Source organism: Calliphora vicina, chromosome 1 (genome assembly GCF_958450345.1).
Source record: "Calliphora vicina chromosome 1, idCalVici1.1, whole genome shotgun sequence".
Taxonomy (NCBI): domain Eukaryota; kingdom Metazoa; phylum Arthropoda; class Insecta; order Diptera; family Calliphoridae; genus Calliphora; species Calliphora vicina.
Genome location: NC_088780.1, coordinates 118,684,660 through 118,701,284, shown reverse-complemented (window position 1 = coordinate 118,701,284; position 16,625 = coordinate 118,684,660). Strand labels below are relative to the sequence as shown.

General features: G+C 29.3%; 3 protein-coding genes across 3 annotated transcripts; 2 read left to right on the top strand and 1 right to left on the bottom strand.

Moving 5' to 3' along the window:
* Nucleotides 1–1,451: 1,451 nt before the first annotated feature.
* LOC135956040 (histone H2A.v) lies at nt 1,452–3,826 on the bottom strand. The gene is made up of 4 exons (XM_065506519.1): nt 3,662–3,826; nt 3,181–3,258; nt 2,875–2,988; nt 1,452–1,771 (listed from the first exon to the last, which is right to left on the bottom strand). Exons 1-4 carry the CDS (start codon nt 3,662–3,664, stop codon nt 1,541–1,543), a joined length of 426 nt encoding a protein of 141 aa, XP_065362591.1. The 5' UTR covers nt 3,665–3,826; the 3' UTR covers nt 1,452–1,540.
* A 2,194-nt stretch (nt 3,827–6,020) lies between these two features.
* Nucleotides 6,021–9,089, top strand: ball (ballchen). Its single transcript, XM_065515624.1, has 2 exons — nt 6,021–6,428; nt 6,500–9,089. The coding sequence occupies exons 1-2, from the start codon at nt 6,186–6,188 to the stop codon at nt 8,129–8,131; spliced, it is 1,875 nt and encodes a 624-aa protein (XP_065371696.1). The 5' UTR covers nt 6,021–6,185; the 3' UTR covers nt 8,132–9,089.
* Nucleotides 9,090–12,376: 3,287 nt separating this feature from the next.
* On the top strand, nt 12,377–13,417 carry IntS12 (Integrator 12). The gene has a single exon (XM_065506475.1). It carries the CDS (start codon nt 12,445–12,447, stop codon nt 13,375–13,377), a length of 933 nt encoding a protein of 310 aa, XP_065362547.1. The 5' UTR covers nt 12,377–12,444; the 3' UTR covers nt 13,378–13,417.
* Nucleotides 13,418–16,625: the final 3,208 nt, after the last annotated feature.

Below are 16,625 nucleotides of genomic sequence, written 5' to 3'. Positions count from 1 at the left end.
TATAAACCGGTTAACCGCTTTTTTAAGACAAAAAACGAAAACGTTTAACCGGTTTTTTGGACACTCTAGAATCGATCAATATTATTTTATATTTTTTAACACTTTTAGCATACTTTCATTGTTAAAAAGTTCTTATTTTGCACAAATCAAGAAAAAAAATATTTTTGGAATTTCTGGCATGTAATTTTTTGTTATTGTAGAATTTATACAACATTTACACATTTTAATTTTGCGTATATATCTGCAATTTGCAATATTCATTTCTGAAATAACTCGATTTACCAGAACAGGGGCGTATCTATGTTTCTTTTAATCGAGTACGTACATCTATATATTTCTCTGGAGCAGTTTTTCATAATTTGTTGATAACGTTTAATTGCTATTATAATTGATAATAGTCCAAAAACTGCGGTAGTTTTTCCTTTTTTTAACAAATTGCGGGTGACACGCACCATACATAGATGATAAAATAAATTTATTTTTTTTACTCATATTTTCGTTTTAATTTTTTGATAAACGTTCAACAATTTGTCTTCTAGGCAGCGGTTCCAATTTTAATCAAGGGATTTACATTACCCTTAAAATAAATTTATTTTTATTATTCTGGTGATAAGCCTCATATTTTCGTTTTAATTTTTTTGATAAACGTTCAACAATTTGTTCAATTTTAATCAAGGGATTTACATTACCCTTTTTAACAGAAATTATTTAACACATTTTGGCGACTTTTATTCTCTCTAGCTCACAATGTTGCTGGAGTTTCAAGAATTGTTTCTATGTTGTCTACAAGTTCCTCATCAAAATTGTAATGTTTACATACTTCATCACATTCTGTACTTGTACTGAGTATTTTTTCTCACTATCCGATAAAAATTTCCTTTTCGCCATTTCGTAAGACACTCTTATTTATAAAAACTCTCCGTTTCTAAGCAGTAAATATTACTGACTTGGCAGTATGTTAAAATATAAATTATAATTAGGGGAACAAACTCCCGGGGAATTTTTTATTCATAATTGGGCTGAATAATTTCAGCACTAATCTGTCCAAATAAAAAGTAACGTGTCCAAAAATCTAACGAAAACTTCGATTCTAATGAAACACAGTTTTATCTAAATTTTGTATTTATTTTTTAAATGTTTTCAATTTATTTTTATATTAAATATGTATATACTTGTGTTAATTTATTTTTACTTGGGTTCTTTGCAAAACAGTTTCATTTAAATTTAATATTAAATTGAAGTAAAAATAATCAAAACTCCTTCCTTAGATTGAAAGAAAAAAACAAATTTTAATAATAAAACGTTTAATAAATGAATGCGAAAAAGGTTAATGGAGCGTAGTGTTGTGTAATAAACAAAAGAAAAAATAGAGGGAAATTTACGAAAATCATTACTTATTACCGGTTGTATATTGGGTTGTGTAGTCGTTTTTAAAATATAATGAAAAAAAAAATGTTTTATAAAATTTATTATTTTATGTTTATGTTTTATATAATTATTATTAGAAATTAAAAAAAAATGTATATTAAATTTATTAAAATTAATACCCTTGCGAAAGAATGACAGTATTTTTTCTTTGCGGGTCTTGTACGTTATCTTCTTTCTTGCCAATCAGAGATTTGTGAATGTGTGGAATGACACCACCACCGGCAATAGTGGCCTTAATAAGACTATCCAACTCTTCGTCACCACGAATGGCTAATTGCAAATGACGGGGTGTGATACGTTTAACTTTTAAATCTTTGGAAGCATTACCAGCTAATTCAAGTACCTGTGAAGAAAAATTATATAAGAAATATGTTAATAATAATTTTTTGTTTGAAATTTTGTTATATGAGTTATAATATAAATGAAGGTGTTGGAAATTGGGCTCATATCATAATAAATATTTATAGTAGGTATGTAGATGTAAAGAATAGTTTGCTGATCTTAGGAGAGATTTTTCAAACTAAAGGTGGGTCACATATGGCAAATATTTGCTCAAAAAAGCGTAACCACTTTTTTAGCACAATTTTTTTTGACGTGTTTAGCCTTACAAGTGATTTGTAAGATCAAACACAATCAAATAAAATAAAACTAAATGTTTTGTTTTGCATCATCTTAAGTAAAATAAGTTTTTAAAATAAAAAAAATTCAAAGGTATTTTATTTAGTGGTTACGTCTTTTTCGTCAAATATTTGTCATGTGTGACCCTACCTTAAGAAATATTTACTGGCTATTAAAATTTACAACAAAAATAGTTTAAAATTCTAAAAATATATTTTCCTCCGTATTACCACTAAAAGTTACAAGTTATGCAGCCACTATAAAAGATGAAATAGTTCAATTCTATTGCTTTAAATATTCAATATCATTAATTTACTTTTATACAGGTATTTTGTTTTTATTAACAAATTACAATAAACATATAAATCGATTAAATTTATTTCCGCTTGAAAAGAATGGCAACTCTTGTTTCAAAGGAGAAAACAAACAAGTACAAAATAACATCTATTAAAAATGGCGGGCAAATGACGCCCCAAAAGAAACTAAGAAAATAATTTAGTAGATAGGCCCTAAACATAAGGACCAACATAAAACAGTATTTAGTACAGCACATACAACAACGAAAACAAACACAATAAAACTACAAACATTTAAAACAATGCATGGGTATTATGTTGAATATAAAAATCATACACTTCAATAAGGGTGAACGAGAAAGCAATACAATAAGAAAATCATTTGGCGCGTAAAGACGTACATACAAAAATATGTACACCGTATATATATATACATTTACTGCCAGATTGTTTTCAAAATGTATGAAATGCTTAAAATTAATCAACATTATATGAAAAGTAGAAAACAATAATAAAAATTAAGTTTACTTACTTCAGCAGTGAGGTATTCCAAAATAGCAGCTGAATAAACGGCAGCTGTGGCACCAACACGACCATGGGAAGTAGTGCGACTTTTTAAATGACGATGAATACGACCCACAGGAAACTATATAAAAGAAAATATTCACTATTAGTTTATTTTATAATTAAAAAATTGCATCAACAAGAAAAATCACCCTGTTACTAAAGACAACACTATGTATGAAATTATGAAAAAGGCGGGAAAGTTTCATTGCTTGAGATGTTATCTGTGTGTTCAGCGCAATGTTTGGGTAGGTTGCTTTATTTTATAACTCACCTGAAGACCAGCTCTGGCGGAGCGTGAAACTGCTTTGGCTTTTGCTTTTCCTGAATCTTTACCTGCTTTACCACCAGCCTTTAATATAATAAACAAACAAAAATAATTATTTCACAAGTCTTTCATGAAATCAAAACGAAGCAATAGCAAAATATCATTGTGGCAACGTCGTCTGGCATTATTTTTCTTTTTCAAACATAAAAAGTGAGGTTATAAACACTATAAAGAGTATTTTAATTATAACTTTACTCGCATTATTCCATACTATAAAATATTCTTTTGTTTAAACAAGTATTTTGATGTCTCCATTTTCATTTCATCATATATCTTTTCTCAACATATTCCATTTTCTTTAGATTTACACGCACGCACGCTCCCAACATTTCGACCAAGTAATTATTGGCCTCATTCACAATGACATTTTCTTTTGCTTTTTGTTCATATATTTCCAAAATACGAACAAATATATTATAAACTTTACCATTTTTATTATATCTTAGAAATGCTTTTTTTAATCTTTAATATTTGGAATGAATATTTGCTTATATATTCTTGGCTTTTTGTGATTTTTTTCGAAACAAAAATATTTTTCTTCACTACCGAACGATACGAATTTCTTTTTACGAATGTCGATAGAGAGACGCGGAAAATGCAAATAAAGTAAAAATAAGTAATGGCCGCCGATGATTAATAAACTTGGCATTACTGAGAATTAATCGTTAAGTTAAGTGATGCCAGATCAATGAATATTATATGAATTATATATTTAATTTTGATTTGGAACGTAATAAATATGAATTTTTTGATTTGATAAAATTTGTTTAAAACAATTCAAAAAACTTAGTATTTTCATATGTGTCGGGTATGTATTTTTAAATACAAATAAGGCAAACAAAAATGTCAAGAAAATATAAAATAAAAATAAAGTTTTCAGAAAAATATCAATCAACAAAGAAATAAAATATTTGTAATACTATCGTGTAAACAATAAATAATTTTTTTGAAACGATTTTTTTAAATACCGAATGATTTCAATAATATTTTAAATTTGAAAAGTGTTAATACTCAGTACTGCCGTCTATAAATACCTTACGTAGCGTTTACACATGCAAGTAACAGTTGCAAAAACTCAACACATTCATATTTTTGCACTAACACAATTGTGTTAATTTACACATGCATAGATTGTGTTCCCACCCGACCTGAGTTTCGAAAATAAAGATTATTCACTAAAATGAAGAAATTTCGAAATAGAAGTGTTCGAGAAAACAACGAAAATTTCAAAAAATTTGAATCCTCGATAATTTGTCGATAATACGTTTTTTTCAATAAAATTTCGAAACAAAAATGTTCGAGAAATTATCTATGCTTCAAAATTTCTCGAAGGTTCGTTTTACAAAAAAAACTTCGCTAAATTGACGCCAACGATTTGTTAATGATACTGTGATCTTGTTTTTAGCAAAGTACTTTTTTCTGATGCTTAGAAACCAAAAAAAAATATATTTTGTCTTTGCAAAGGCTCGAAAGTGATATTGCGACTGTATGTTTAACGAAAGAAAATAAATGCACTAATTAGTGCAAACGTATAAATGTGTTCTGTTACTTGCATGTGTAAAACTCTCTGAATTAGAGGGGGTCAAAATTTGACATTTTGGCCAAACAGGTGTTTTTTCTTATCCATGTATCTTATTACCTATTGTTCTTAGCAAAATGTTTCCCAAATAGCTTAGATAGCTCTTTCTTCAATCTTTCGAAAAAAAAAATAAAAAAATTTTAATATTTTTTTCCAAAATCAAAAACTTTTTTGACTTTTTTTAAAATGGGCCATTTTTCTTAAAACAAAGCTTAGATATTTTCCTTGAAGACCTATTTGGTCGCTTAGTGGGATGCGAGTGGGATATCTAGTTCTAGGGTTAAGCTAGTTCATATGTGCATTTCAACTTTTCCAAAAGGCTTTAGAAAATCTGAAGATATTATCAGAGACCGAAAATAACGGGTTCACTTTCATTTCAATGGTAAATTCTCATTCGCAGCCATTTAAAAATAATTTTTTGTGATATATCATTGAGAGAGTGATTTATTCGAGAACATTTTAGGTTTGGGGTTGAGAGAAACAGAAAAGAAACAAACACAAATAATCTGGATGAGTGATTTATTATTTATTTTTTTCGTAAAGGTCAGTTTGTGACTTTTATTTGCGAACATGAAAAATAAATCGCATAAATGCATTTGATGCAAATCAACGCTTAAATATATAAAACTTATCAAAAGATTAATAACAATTTAAAAAAAATTCTCATTTCTGTTACTCAGACTTCATTACTTCATACTTATCATATTATTTCCATAATTTGTTAAAAATTACTAATAATATGTTATTGTATGTAAATAAAAGAGAAAGTAACAGTTATTAAGAACAAGAACAAATGAATTGTTTATCTCACACCAAACCATTAAAAAACAACAAAAACGAATAAAGGTCATACCAAACCTTTTAAATAAAAATCATTTTATAACTGTTATTTTCAGTGATTTATTTTTATCACAAAAATATAAATCACAATTTGGGTTTTTTGGTATATGGACGAGTTATTTTCGATCTCTGGTAAAAATATCAAAACTTATACAAAACACCAACAATAAATTGTGATTTTATCATTTCTTACATTCCCTACTAGATTTTAAATTAATTATTAATGGGTTTGTATAAAATTATCAATACTCTGGCAGGCTAGTACATGGTACCAGTGATACTAAATTTATGTATGTTGTGAAAACAATCAAACTTAACGAATGCTAAATTAAATGCAACACTGTGACATCATGTTGCAGAAAAAAATATCAAAACAAGTTTAAAAACAGAAAACGACAAATATTGTTCCACAAAAAATACACACCCAATGCGTAAATAGACTTAAAATATATAGCGTCGGTGAAATCATACTGTCTTATCAAAATATTTTAGCTATATTACACAAAGCATCAAGTAATTGCTTAACAACTAAATGCCAAAAGTTACAGCAAAAAGAAATGTAGCCGGTGGCGGTGCAGCTGGAGGCGCCAAAAAGGCAGCCGCTAAAAAATCTAAACTGTATAATATGCCCGAAAAAATCAAAGAAGGTACAATTTTAAGAGATCTGATGAAAACTGAATGGAAAATAGGACCATCTATAGGTACTGGAGGTTTTGGAGAAATATATTCAGCCTCCAGGAAGGCAGACAATAAATATGACTATGTTGTGAAATGCGTAAGTTGAGAGAATTTTTATTTTTTTTTTGAGTTTATTCATTGTACGTATTTCTTTGATTTCCTAATTAGGAACCACATGATAATGGCCCACTTTTTGTTGAAATGCATTTCTATATGCGTAATGCCAGATTAGATGATATATGCAAATTTCAAAAGGAGCATGGTCTCAAGAGTTTGGGTATGCCTTATATGATTGGCAATGGTTCAGCGGATATAAATGGTATTAAACATCGTTTTATTGTAATGCCACGCTATGGAAGTGATGTGGCCAAACATTTTATCGCCAATGGTCGCCGACTGCCGGAAGGTACTTGTTACCGTTTAGCTTTGCAAATGATGGATGTTTACGAGTTTATACACAGTTGCGGCTATGTTCATGCTGATCTTAAGGCTGCCAACATATTATTGGGATATGGAAAACAACAACAGCATCAAGCATACCTTGTCGATTTTGGCTTGGCATCACACTATACAACCAAAGATTTCAAACCCGATCCAAAGAAAATGCATAATGGCACCATAGAGTATACATCACGTGATGCTCATTTCGGAGTGCCCACCATGAGAGCTGATTTAGAAATTTTGGGTTATAATTTAATCGAATGGTTGGGCATTGATTTGCCTTGGGTAAAAGATAAACTGTTGACAGCACCAGTAAAGGTACAAAATGCTAAAGAAAATTTCATGTCAGATGTCGCGGCAAATCTAAAAAAACTTTTTCCTAAAAGTGCTCCCACCGCTCTGACTGAATTCTTCAAGTATGTGGCAAAAATGGAATACAATGAAAAACCAGATTATGAAAAATGCAGAAAAATATTTTCCGCAGCTCTAAAAACCTTAAAGGTGCCGTTAACTGGTGATCTTGATTTTAAACTAAAAGCGGGAACAAGCTCTCCCTCGACTAGCAAGCCGGCTAAAGTGGCCGCGAAGAAAAAAATCAAAAAAGAGGTTTCTGCATCAGAAGCAGAGTCTGGAAAAGAATCAGAAGACGAAATAATAAATGCCAGCGATGATGACGATGTTGTATTTCTCAATAATAAAAAGCCAATTAAAAAGGAAACCAAAAGACCTCTAAAAACGTCAGTGAAACTAACACCCAAACAAAGAGTTTTGGCCAACACTTCACTTAAGAGAACCAAAAATGATAATTCATCTAATTCAGAATCATCACCTTCGCCGTCTAAACGCACCAAACTCAATGCCACAAAATCCCCCACACGAACAAATATCTCACCATTAAAACAAAATACACCACTCAAAACAACATCGCTTACTTCATCCGCCACAAAACCCCGTCACACACCACTAAATGCCAAAGCCAATATACGTATGTCTCCAGCTGTAACAATGTCCTCGACACGTTCAGGCAAAACTGTAATCAATGATCGTGTAACGCCCAATAGGAAGCCCGCCAAAACCTATGAATTTAACTTTGAACTCGATGTTAGTATGGATGCGAATGTTATAGTTAATGTTAAACGCAAAAAGAAACCTTTACAGCCCTCACAGGAAATTCAAAATTCCTCCAGCAGAAGCACCCCTTCGGCAAAGCACACTTCTACAAATTCCACTTCTACAAATTCCACTCCCGTTACTAGAGTAAAAGTACGTAAAGTTGGCAGTGCTGATGATGGCTCTGATAGTCCTCGTACGCCGGCAGTGACTGTCAAAAAATCGCGTAGAATTCGAAAGACACCTTAGGATCGCTATGCATTGCCACGAAAACAGAAGAGCTAGTCGATATATTGAATCTTTCAGTAATTATTCTTTGTTCTTTTTAAAATTATAATTTATTGAGCTTGAGGTAATTTTTTTTTATAAAACTTACATCAAGCTCAATAAATTCTAATTTTAAAAATACAAAGAAAATAGATTACAAATATTTTGTTCTACACGATAACAAATTTTTGGTCATTGATTTTTAATATATTATTTTTTTATACATTTTTCACTTTGAAGTTTAGACTTTATTACATTTTTTACTAGTTTTTTTATGTTGACCATTTGATATAAAACAAATTGGAAACAATCCATTTATAACTGAAACCCGCGTTTCCGAATAACAAAAGTCATTAAAAATTTAACACTACTTGTTTTTCCATTTATGCAATGAACATATTTTTCGAATCAAACTACATACATATTTATAATAACAGATATTCTACGTAAATAAATCGAACTACTATGAAATTGATTTTGAATTCGAATTTAGTTACACAGAACTTTAAAATAAACGATTTTGAAATGATATTGACTTGTAAATGGTGGTGAGCATTTTGTTTCGATAGTTCTATATAATTTAATTATTACATACAAGTATTTTTGTTTAATTTTTACTCTCTGCAGAATTTAGGGTTTATATATGTATTTATTTAAGGTCTTGAGTTTATATATTTGTCGTATTAATTCGTCATATTATAAATCTTAATTTATTGTTTAAAACTTAAATACATTCCTTAAAGCGCAGTTAAGGCAGTTTTGAAAATTTTTTGTTAAACATACTATCGAAAACTAATTTTTTTGTTCAAAGTTTTGATGTAAATTGTATTGATATATTCTGCCGATATAAATTCATTTGTTTTGTATTCGTTGTTTTATAACATACATCTATCGATAAACAAATAAATTTTATGTTTGAGTTTACGATATTTTGTTTAAATATTATAGTTTTATTTAAGTTCGATAACACTAAAACAGTAACAGTAGCCTACAATTCTATGAACAAAACTGTTATCTAAAGGTAAATAAAAGTCAATTCTTGAATTGTACTAGAAAGTCATTAAAAAATTAAAAATCTAAAAGCTTCATTTTATGATAAAAAGTCAAAATATGTATGTATATCGTTTAGAATATGATGTTATCCAATAGGGCCAAAATTGCCTATGAAAAACCTTTTAACGACATATCGCACTGGTTCCTCTAAAGAGAGTCAACTCAAAATTTAAAAATGTACAGTAGATGGAATAAACTTTTTTTTAATACATTACAATGAAAGTTTGGCGAAAGTATAAAGAAAATGATGTAAGATTTTTACAGTGGGTAGATATTAGGGTATTCAATTAATCGTGTTTATGGTTTAATCGGTTAATCGAGCAAATAATTAATCGGGGTGTAGATTTATTCGGTTAATAATCGGTTACTTTAAATTTATTCGATTAACTGAATAATTTCTATTTTAATTTTAAATTGAAAATACAACCACGAATTTTGTGTACAAAAACATAAAAAACAAACAAAACATTACAATTCAACCAAATAATAATAGCAATATCTTATCTGAGATCCTTTTTGTATACGCATATGAGTTTTTTTAGGATTTTAGTGAGATCTAATATAGTCTTTTAAAAAAGAATATAATTTAAATGTTTTCCTTTTAAATGATTTTTTCTTTAGATTTAATAAAACTTGACTTGGAAACAACTCTCTCGTTGATTGCAGATGTTGAAGAAATCGAATCGCATGATAAAGAATATCCAATATATCAGTTCTTTTTTTAGTTTTTTCTAAGCATATAAAATTCTTTGTATACCATTGGAGTACTTTTTGGACTGTTTTAGATTTTGAATAGTTTCGTTAAGTTCTGATCACAGACTCGTTTCAAAAAAAGTTTCGTCTATACATGTAAATACAAACAATGTTATATCAGTTGATATACTCACTAAACATAGTTCTTGGATGTTCGAAAAAATATAACATTTTAATTTTAATTTGAATTGAAACGGAAAAATAAATACAAAAAAATATGTTAAAGTGCAAAAAAAGGAATTTCGGTTAATCGACACAAATAAATCGGTTTATTTGAAAATCGGCAATTTTAAATTATTCGAACAGTTAACCGTCCAAAATTAATCGGTTAACCGATTAACGGTTAATCGATTGAATACCCTAGTAGATATGACCACTGTACATCGATTTTTTGCAAAAATAAATAATTACAAACAAATATCAATTCCACTTTGAAAACTAAAAGTGTTTTCATTCCGAAAGAAATTTTCGTTTTACTTTTGCTGAAGAAGCGAAATTCGGAATTAACTCCACTTTCGATCGGAATGGAACTCTATGACAGGCCTATAAAATACAACAAATCATGTCTGATACAACAACAAAATACATTGACCAACATATATTTTGTTGCTAGAGTTAGAGAAATACCATAGACGATAAAATCATTTTACCGGCTGATTTTTTAATACATACATATGTACACAGAAAAGTATGTGTTTAATATTTTGTTGCACATCCATGCTCTCGAACATGGCATTTAATCGGAGAAGTTTACAAGTTTTCATTGGGACAACGGTGGACCTACAGTGGCTCACAGCATATTTCGTGTATATGACTTTTTATGAAAGATTTCGTTATATTTTTATAATTATCTTACATATTAATAATAGTTTAAAAACAATAAATAAAAAAACAATAGTTTATAAGCATATACATCATTATTTTATTATTGCATAATAAGAATCTATATATGTAACTGATTCTATATGTGGTCAAAATATGGTGAAATTCTACTTTCACAAAGTGGGTCAAAAGATCAATTGATATATTACTTTTGTTCTAGATGTCTACTAACACAAAAATTTTAAACTCAATTATTTCGAAATGGCAAAAAAATTATACACTATTGTTTCATTAAGGGGGCGATTTATTGTATTTACAAAAAAAAAACTTAAAAACAATTCCTTTATTAAAAATATTTAACATAGAAACGAAATTTTAAGAAAAATAACCTCACATCATTACTAAATTAATTTGTTACAAACAATAAATTAAAACAATTTTATTCATATTTTAAAGAAAACTAATATTTTGTGGGATATAGCATTTGTTTTAAAACTGATTTAAGTTTTTGTGTATATTCCGTGGTTATCTTCTGCCATGCATGTTGAGTGCATTTTTTTAGTCCTGCTTATTATTTTCTAATATTTTCTAATATTTCCCTCCAGAAAACTCCACAAATTCTCAATAATATTGATATAAGCTGGAGTTTTAAAGATGTGGGGACAGTTACAAATAAGCCATGTTCGTACAAGTTGCGACGTATGATTTGGGTCATTGTCCTGGTATAACCTTAAATCGTCGCTCATACCCAATTTCTCAGCTCTTTGCAATATATTATTTTTCAATAAGTTGAAATATACATTTTTGTCCATAGTGTCATTAATAAATACTAAATTCCCGCACCCTGTTGACGACATGCATCTCCACACCATGACATGGCCTCGATCGTGTTTACAGTGCCACGTACATTTTTGGGTTGCAGTTCCGTATTTATTTTTCGCCAAACATATGACTTTCCATCAGACTCAAAAATATTTAATTTGTTGATGAAAGCAAATTTAATTTTGCTTTCAATTTGCAACTCAAAAATCTACGTGGTACTGTAAATACAATGGAGGCCATATGTGCGGATATGCATGTCGTCATGATATGTGATGATATTAATGGTGACATAAGACGATACAACTTTACGAATGACCAAGGCACATTAATATATGTATTAATATAAAATCTACGTGGTACTGTAAATACAATGGAGGCCATATGTGCGGATATGCATGTCGTCATGATATGTGATGATATTAATGGTGACATAAGACGATACAACTTTACGAATGACCAAGGCACATTAATATATGTATTAATATAAAATTTATATTAATACATATATTATATTTATATTATAAATGCACCTTGACTTATGGCTGACGAAGAGAGAAACCTCAACACTTACAATATTTAAAAATGTCTATTATTCGAATAATTAGATTATCTTAAATGTATGATCGAATTATTCTAACAATTTAAAATCTCTTCAAATTATTAAAATTATTGGTTTTATTCGAACAATAATTTAAAATTGCAGCCTTAACAGTCTGGCAACATTAATCTTAAACAGCTGTCAATTGCTTGTTTTGCATTCTCCAATTTCTTCAACAAATTTTGTAAAACCAGTTGCATTAAGTTAAAAATAAAAAACAAATTAGAAGACAAAAGCCGAGATTAACATGTCCACCACCAATGAAATAGAAATATTACTGAAAAAAGCCGTAACACTACTACATTCCTCACATGCCAATTCAGCGACTGAATTGCGTCTACTCCTGGATGAGGAAATAAAAAAACGCTATGGCACGGAAAAAACCATTACGAATAGTTTGAGTAAAAAACAAATGGAGGATGAAGTAAATTTTCCAGGAAGAGCGGCTACACCACCACCACAACCCGTTGAGTCAGAGGAGGTTATAAACCTTATACATTCGCCGGCTAAAACAATATCGGATTCGCCAGATACCATAGCCGATTCAGATGATGGTATCAGCGGTGCAGGAGGTTTACTATCGACAACGGCTGAAGAAGAAACCAATCTTAAGGAATTCGGTGATTTAAATTGTTGCGTATGTGGCGAAATTAGATTTACCGCCACAAATCGCTTAATCGAATGTTCAAAGTGTGGAGCTCTGTATCATCAAGAGTGTCACAAGCCACCAATAACCGATGACGAAGCCTCTGAAGAACAGGGACATACATGGCAGTGTGATAATTGCATTGGCAAGCCTATAACAACCACAACAAAACTAAGCGGCAGTTGTGCTTCAGGACTTGTCGTTATACCGGATGAACCAATGCCTTTAATTACTACCTCCTCAGTTGCTTCTATAAAATCGAAATCATCGGCTACTTCTTCGCGATCATCATCATCGTCGAATTCTTCTTCCCCGTATCATAAAATGGAACAAGTCCAATTAGTAAATTCTGTTGTTGCTGGCAAAGCTTCCTCGAAGACGCATCGGGAAGAGCGTTCATCATCGGGAAGCAGTAAGGTGACGTCTATAAATTCATCTATAACTTCAGCAAAGAAGCATTCCTCGTCATCAACATCAGGTAAATCGAAATCATCTTCTAAACATCATGATAGCAAAAGAAAATCAAATAAATAAAATTCTAACAAATAAACGTTATTTATATATTTTACAAAAATTGTTTTGAACTTAATAGCTAGGATATTATTTGTAATGAAAGGGGGCTTAAATATTTGTTCACAATAGTGTTTCAGATTCTAAGACAGTACATATACATTTTTCCGCCGCTTTCTTTATGCAGTAATAAAGGTGGCAATTCAGTTAAAAGTTATTTTAACATATTTTTATTTTATATTATTTTCGCTGTAACTTTAAAACGAAATGAAACAAATTGATAAATTAGATTGCAAATCAGAGCACACATGATGTTCTATTTAAAAAATAAAAAATTCTGTATTAATATTAATATAAAGTGGGATTTTTGTTTTTGACCAAATTCAAATTTATTTGTATGAAAAAAACCACATTGAAACCCAATAAGTGGAGGTGAAAATCTTACCGCCCAGCCAAAGGCCGGTTACTTTGACACCGATTTTAGATAATTGTGAAAAACTCAGCAGTGATTGCTGAGTTGACAGCCCTTGGCCGATAATAATTTTAAACGACAGTATAACTCTTAGTTAACACCACCATACTTCGTGTTAATGGGGATTAGGGATGTAAATAAGTTCCGGAAAGGAACAAATAGCATCTTATAAGATACATCTATACTATATACATCTATATATATAGCTATTGGTAGGGGAGTTTATTTGCTCCATAAATGAACAAAATATTCAATAAAACAAAGAAAAAAATAATTTTAGACCAACAACAAAATATTTGTTAAGAATTAGTGTGCTGAATTCCCAATAATTGATAAATTCACTGAAAATATTTAATTTTTCATTGAAATAAAAACTATTTTTTCCAAGTAAAGTATAAATATTTTTTTTTTATTTTCACCCGTAATAATACTTAGGCCATAATTTAGAGACCAAAAAAAAAAATTAAAAAATTTTAAAAATTTGTTTTTGTTTTATATACAACATTTTCAAACACTTGAATTTTGGTGCGTTTGTTCTTTTAAGAATTTGTATATAAAACAAAAACAAAATTTTAAAATTTTTGAAATTGTTTTTGCTTTCCACATAAATATCCCTTGGTGACGTGATTTACAAAATTAGGGCCTTAATCGTCAGATATATTTCATTGTTACATATATACCATTTCACTTTGGCACCAAATTCAAATCTAGCTGGTGGCGTTGTTATATGGATTTGGATATCTGAAAAAAAAAAATTATGTTTAAAGATCTCTGTTACATATTTTTCGAGTTACAGTAGATATAAACAACTTTCAAACTAAAAAAATATTTACTTTTATTATAAATACCATGATATAAAAAATACACTCCATCGTGACTATTGAGCAAACATATTACTCTATCCTGGACACGTTAATAGAGATAAAAGTCAACAAAAAAGTAGTTTCAGTAAAGACTGCAGTAACACGTTTGTAGCACAGGCTAGTTTTATAAAAGAAAGTCGACCACAAAATCCTTTTGATGCAACAATTGGGGCAACGTTACAATTCCTCTGATAAATTTAAAAACATCTGATTGAAAAGGGTATCACTATCTTCGGGCAGCTCTTATGTCATGGCCTATGTGATATAATGGTACACGTCTTAGATTAATACGTTTTTTATTTATTTTAAATATAATTTGCAGTATTGTGAACTGTTACATACTACACCATATTTTATTGAAAATTTCTCGGAGTATTATAACCTTTTTTTAAATGTGGCAACGCTTCACTGAATATTTACAAATAAAATAAACTTAAAAAATCCCCTTTCTTGTCAAAAAAATATAAATGAAACTACCTTGTAATTTTTTTATATCATGATAAATACTACTGAAAATAAAGGTTTATCAACACCTCCATTAAAAAAATATTGTTATCAACAGTGAAATTCATTAATTTACAAAATCGTTTCAAAAAAATTTGTTCATCTGGTTCCTGAAAGGGTTGTTTAGAGAAACTTCAATGTATTTAGATTATGTGAGAATCTATTAATTTAGGCAGCACAATAGGTTTAGCTGAAAGAAATCTAACTAGCACTAATCAAATTCTATGAAAATTAGAAAAATTTAAAATAACAGCTTCAATTCTTGTAAATGCTTCCAATTGCTAAATTGAATAGGACATACAGTTCTTCATACCTGAACAGCAAACTTGTTAAAAGATCATCCTCATCTTCTTTATATGAACCCAGCTGATATGCATTTCATATAGAATTAACACAAAAAAATCAGTAAAAGAAAAAATGACATACAGCCCAATTATGAATAAAAAAATTCCCCGGGAGTTTTTTCTCACTGAATGTTTATTGATAATTGGGCAGATAAAAAATTTAAAATAACAGCTTTAATTCTTGTAAATGCTTCCAATTGCTAAATTGCATAGGACATACAGTGAATGTCACTTAAAATCGTACACCATCGTAGTCAAATTTTATTCATTAGTTTTAGAAAGTTGATGTTTTGGAAATATTTTAAAATGCTATTTTTATATTGTGTGTGCTATTATCTATCAGAAAATGGGGTATAATTTTAATTGCCCTTATCCGCAAATAAAAAAATTGGGTAAGACTGTCAGTGCCCAGAATATCAACGCTTCATTTAAAATCGTAAAGGCACTAAAAAATAGCAAATGATACCCTACAAAGTATTAGGATTATTTAATATTAAAATTTTTTTAATTTTTAAAGTTTTAATTATAATTTAATATAATTGTACGAATTTAAGTGAAATATGAATTTTGTGATGTTCTTTAATTTTCATCAATATTTTTTTAACGAATTGAGGTTTTGTTAACTTTTTTGTTGAAATACATATTTTTTGTTCCAATTAATAAAATGACTACTAATTTTTTATATAATCACCTATTATTGCCTGTATAATTTTATAATATTTAAAAAAAAAATATGTTGTACGATTTTGAGTGACACTCACTGTACATAGTTCTTCATACCTGAACAGCAAACTTGTTATAAGATCATCCTCATCTTCTTTATATGAAAAAATTCAGTAAAAGAAAAAATGACATACAGCCCAATTATGAATAAAAAATTCCCCGGGAGTTTTTTTTCACTGAATTCGAATAGGAAAAAGGGAAAAAACTCCGGGGGAATTTTTATTGATAATTGGGCTGATAATTTCTATAAATTTATTGCTTGGTTGGTTCCAAGGTGGTGGCAGTTCTTCAAAAACAACAATTGGTCTTAACAAATGTCAAAAAACAAAAATGAAAAATTAAACAAATAAGTATTAAAACTTAATA

Bases quoted from the DNA above. Each gene is read 5' to 3' on its own strand.
- LOC135956040 (XM_065506519.1), bottom strand. The intron at 2,989-3,180 runs GTGAGTTATAAA...TCTTTTATATAG, and splicing joins CCGCCAGAGCTGGTCTTCAG to TTTCCTGTGGGTCGTATTCA. The intron at 1,772-2,874 runs GTAAGTAAACTT...TTTTCTTCACAG, and splicing joins TGGAATACCTCACTGCTGAA to GTACTTGAATTAGCTGGTAA.
- ball (XM_065515624.1), top strand. From the start codon at position 6,186: ATGCCAAAAGTTACAGCAAAAAGAAATGTAGCCGGTGGCGGTGCAGCT. The intron at 6,429-6,499 runs GTAAGTTGAGAG...TTTCCTAATTAG, and splicing joins ATGACTATGTTGTGAAATGC to GAACCACATGATAATGGCCC.
- IntS12 (XM_065506475.1), top strand. From the start codon at position 12,445: ATGTCCACCACCAATGAAATAGAAATATTACTGAAAAAAGCCGTAACA.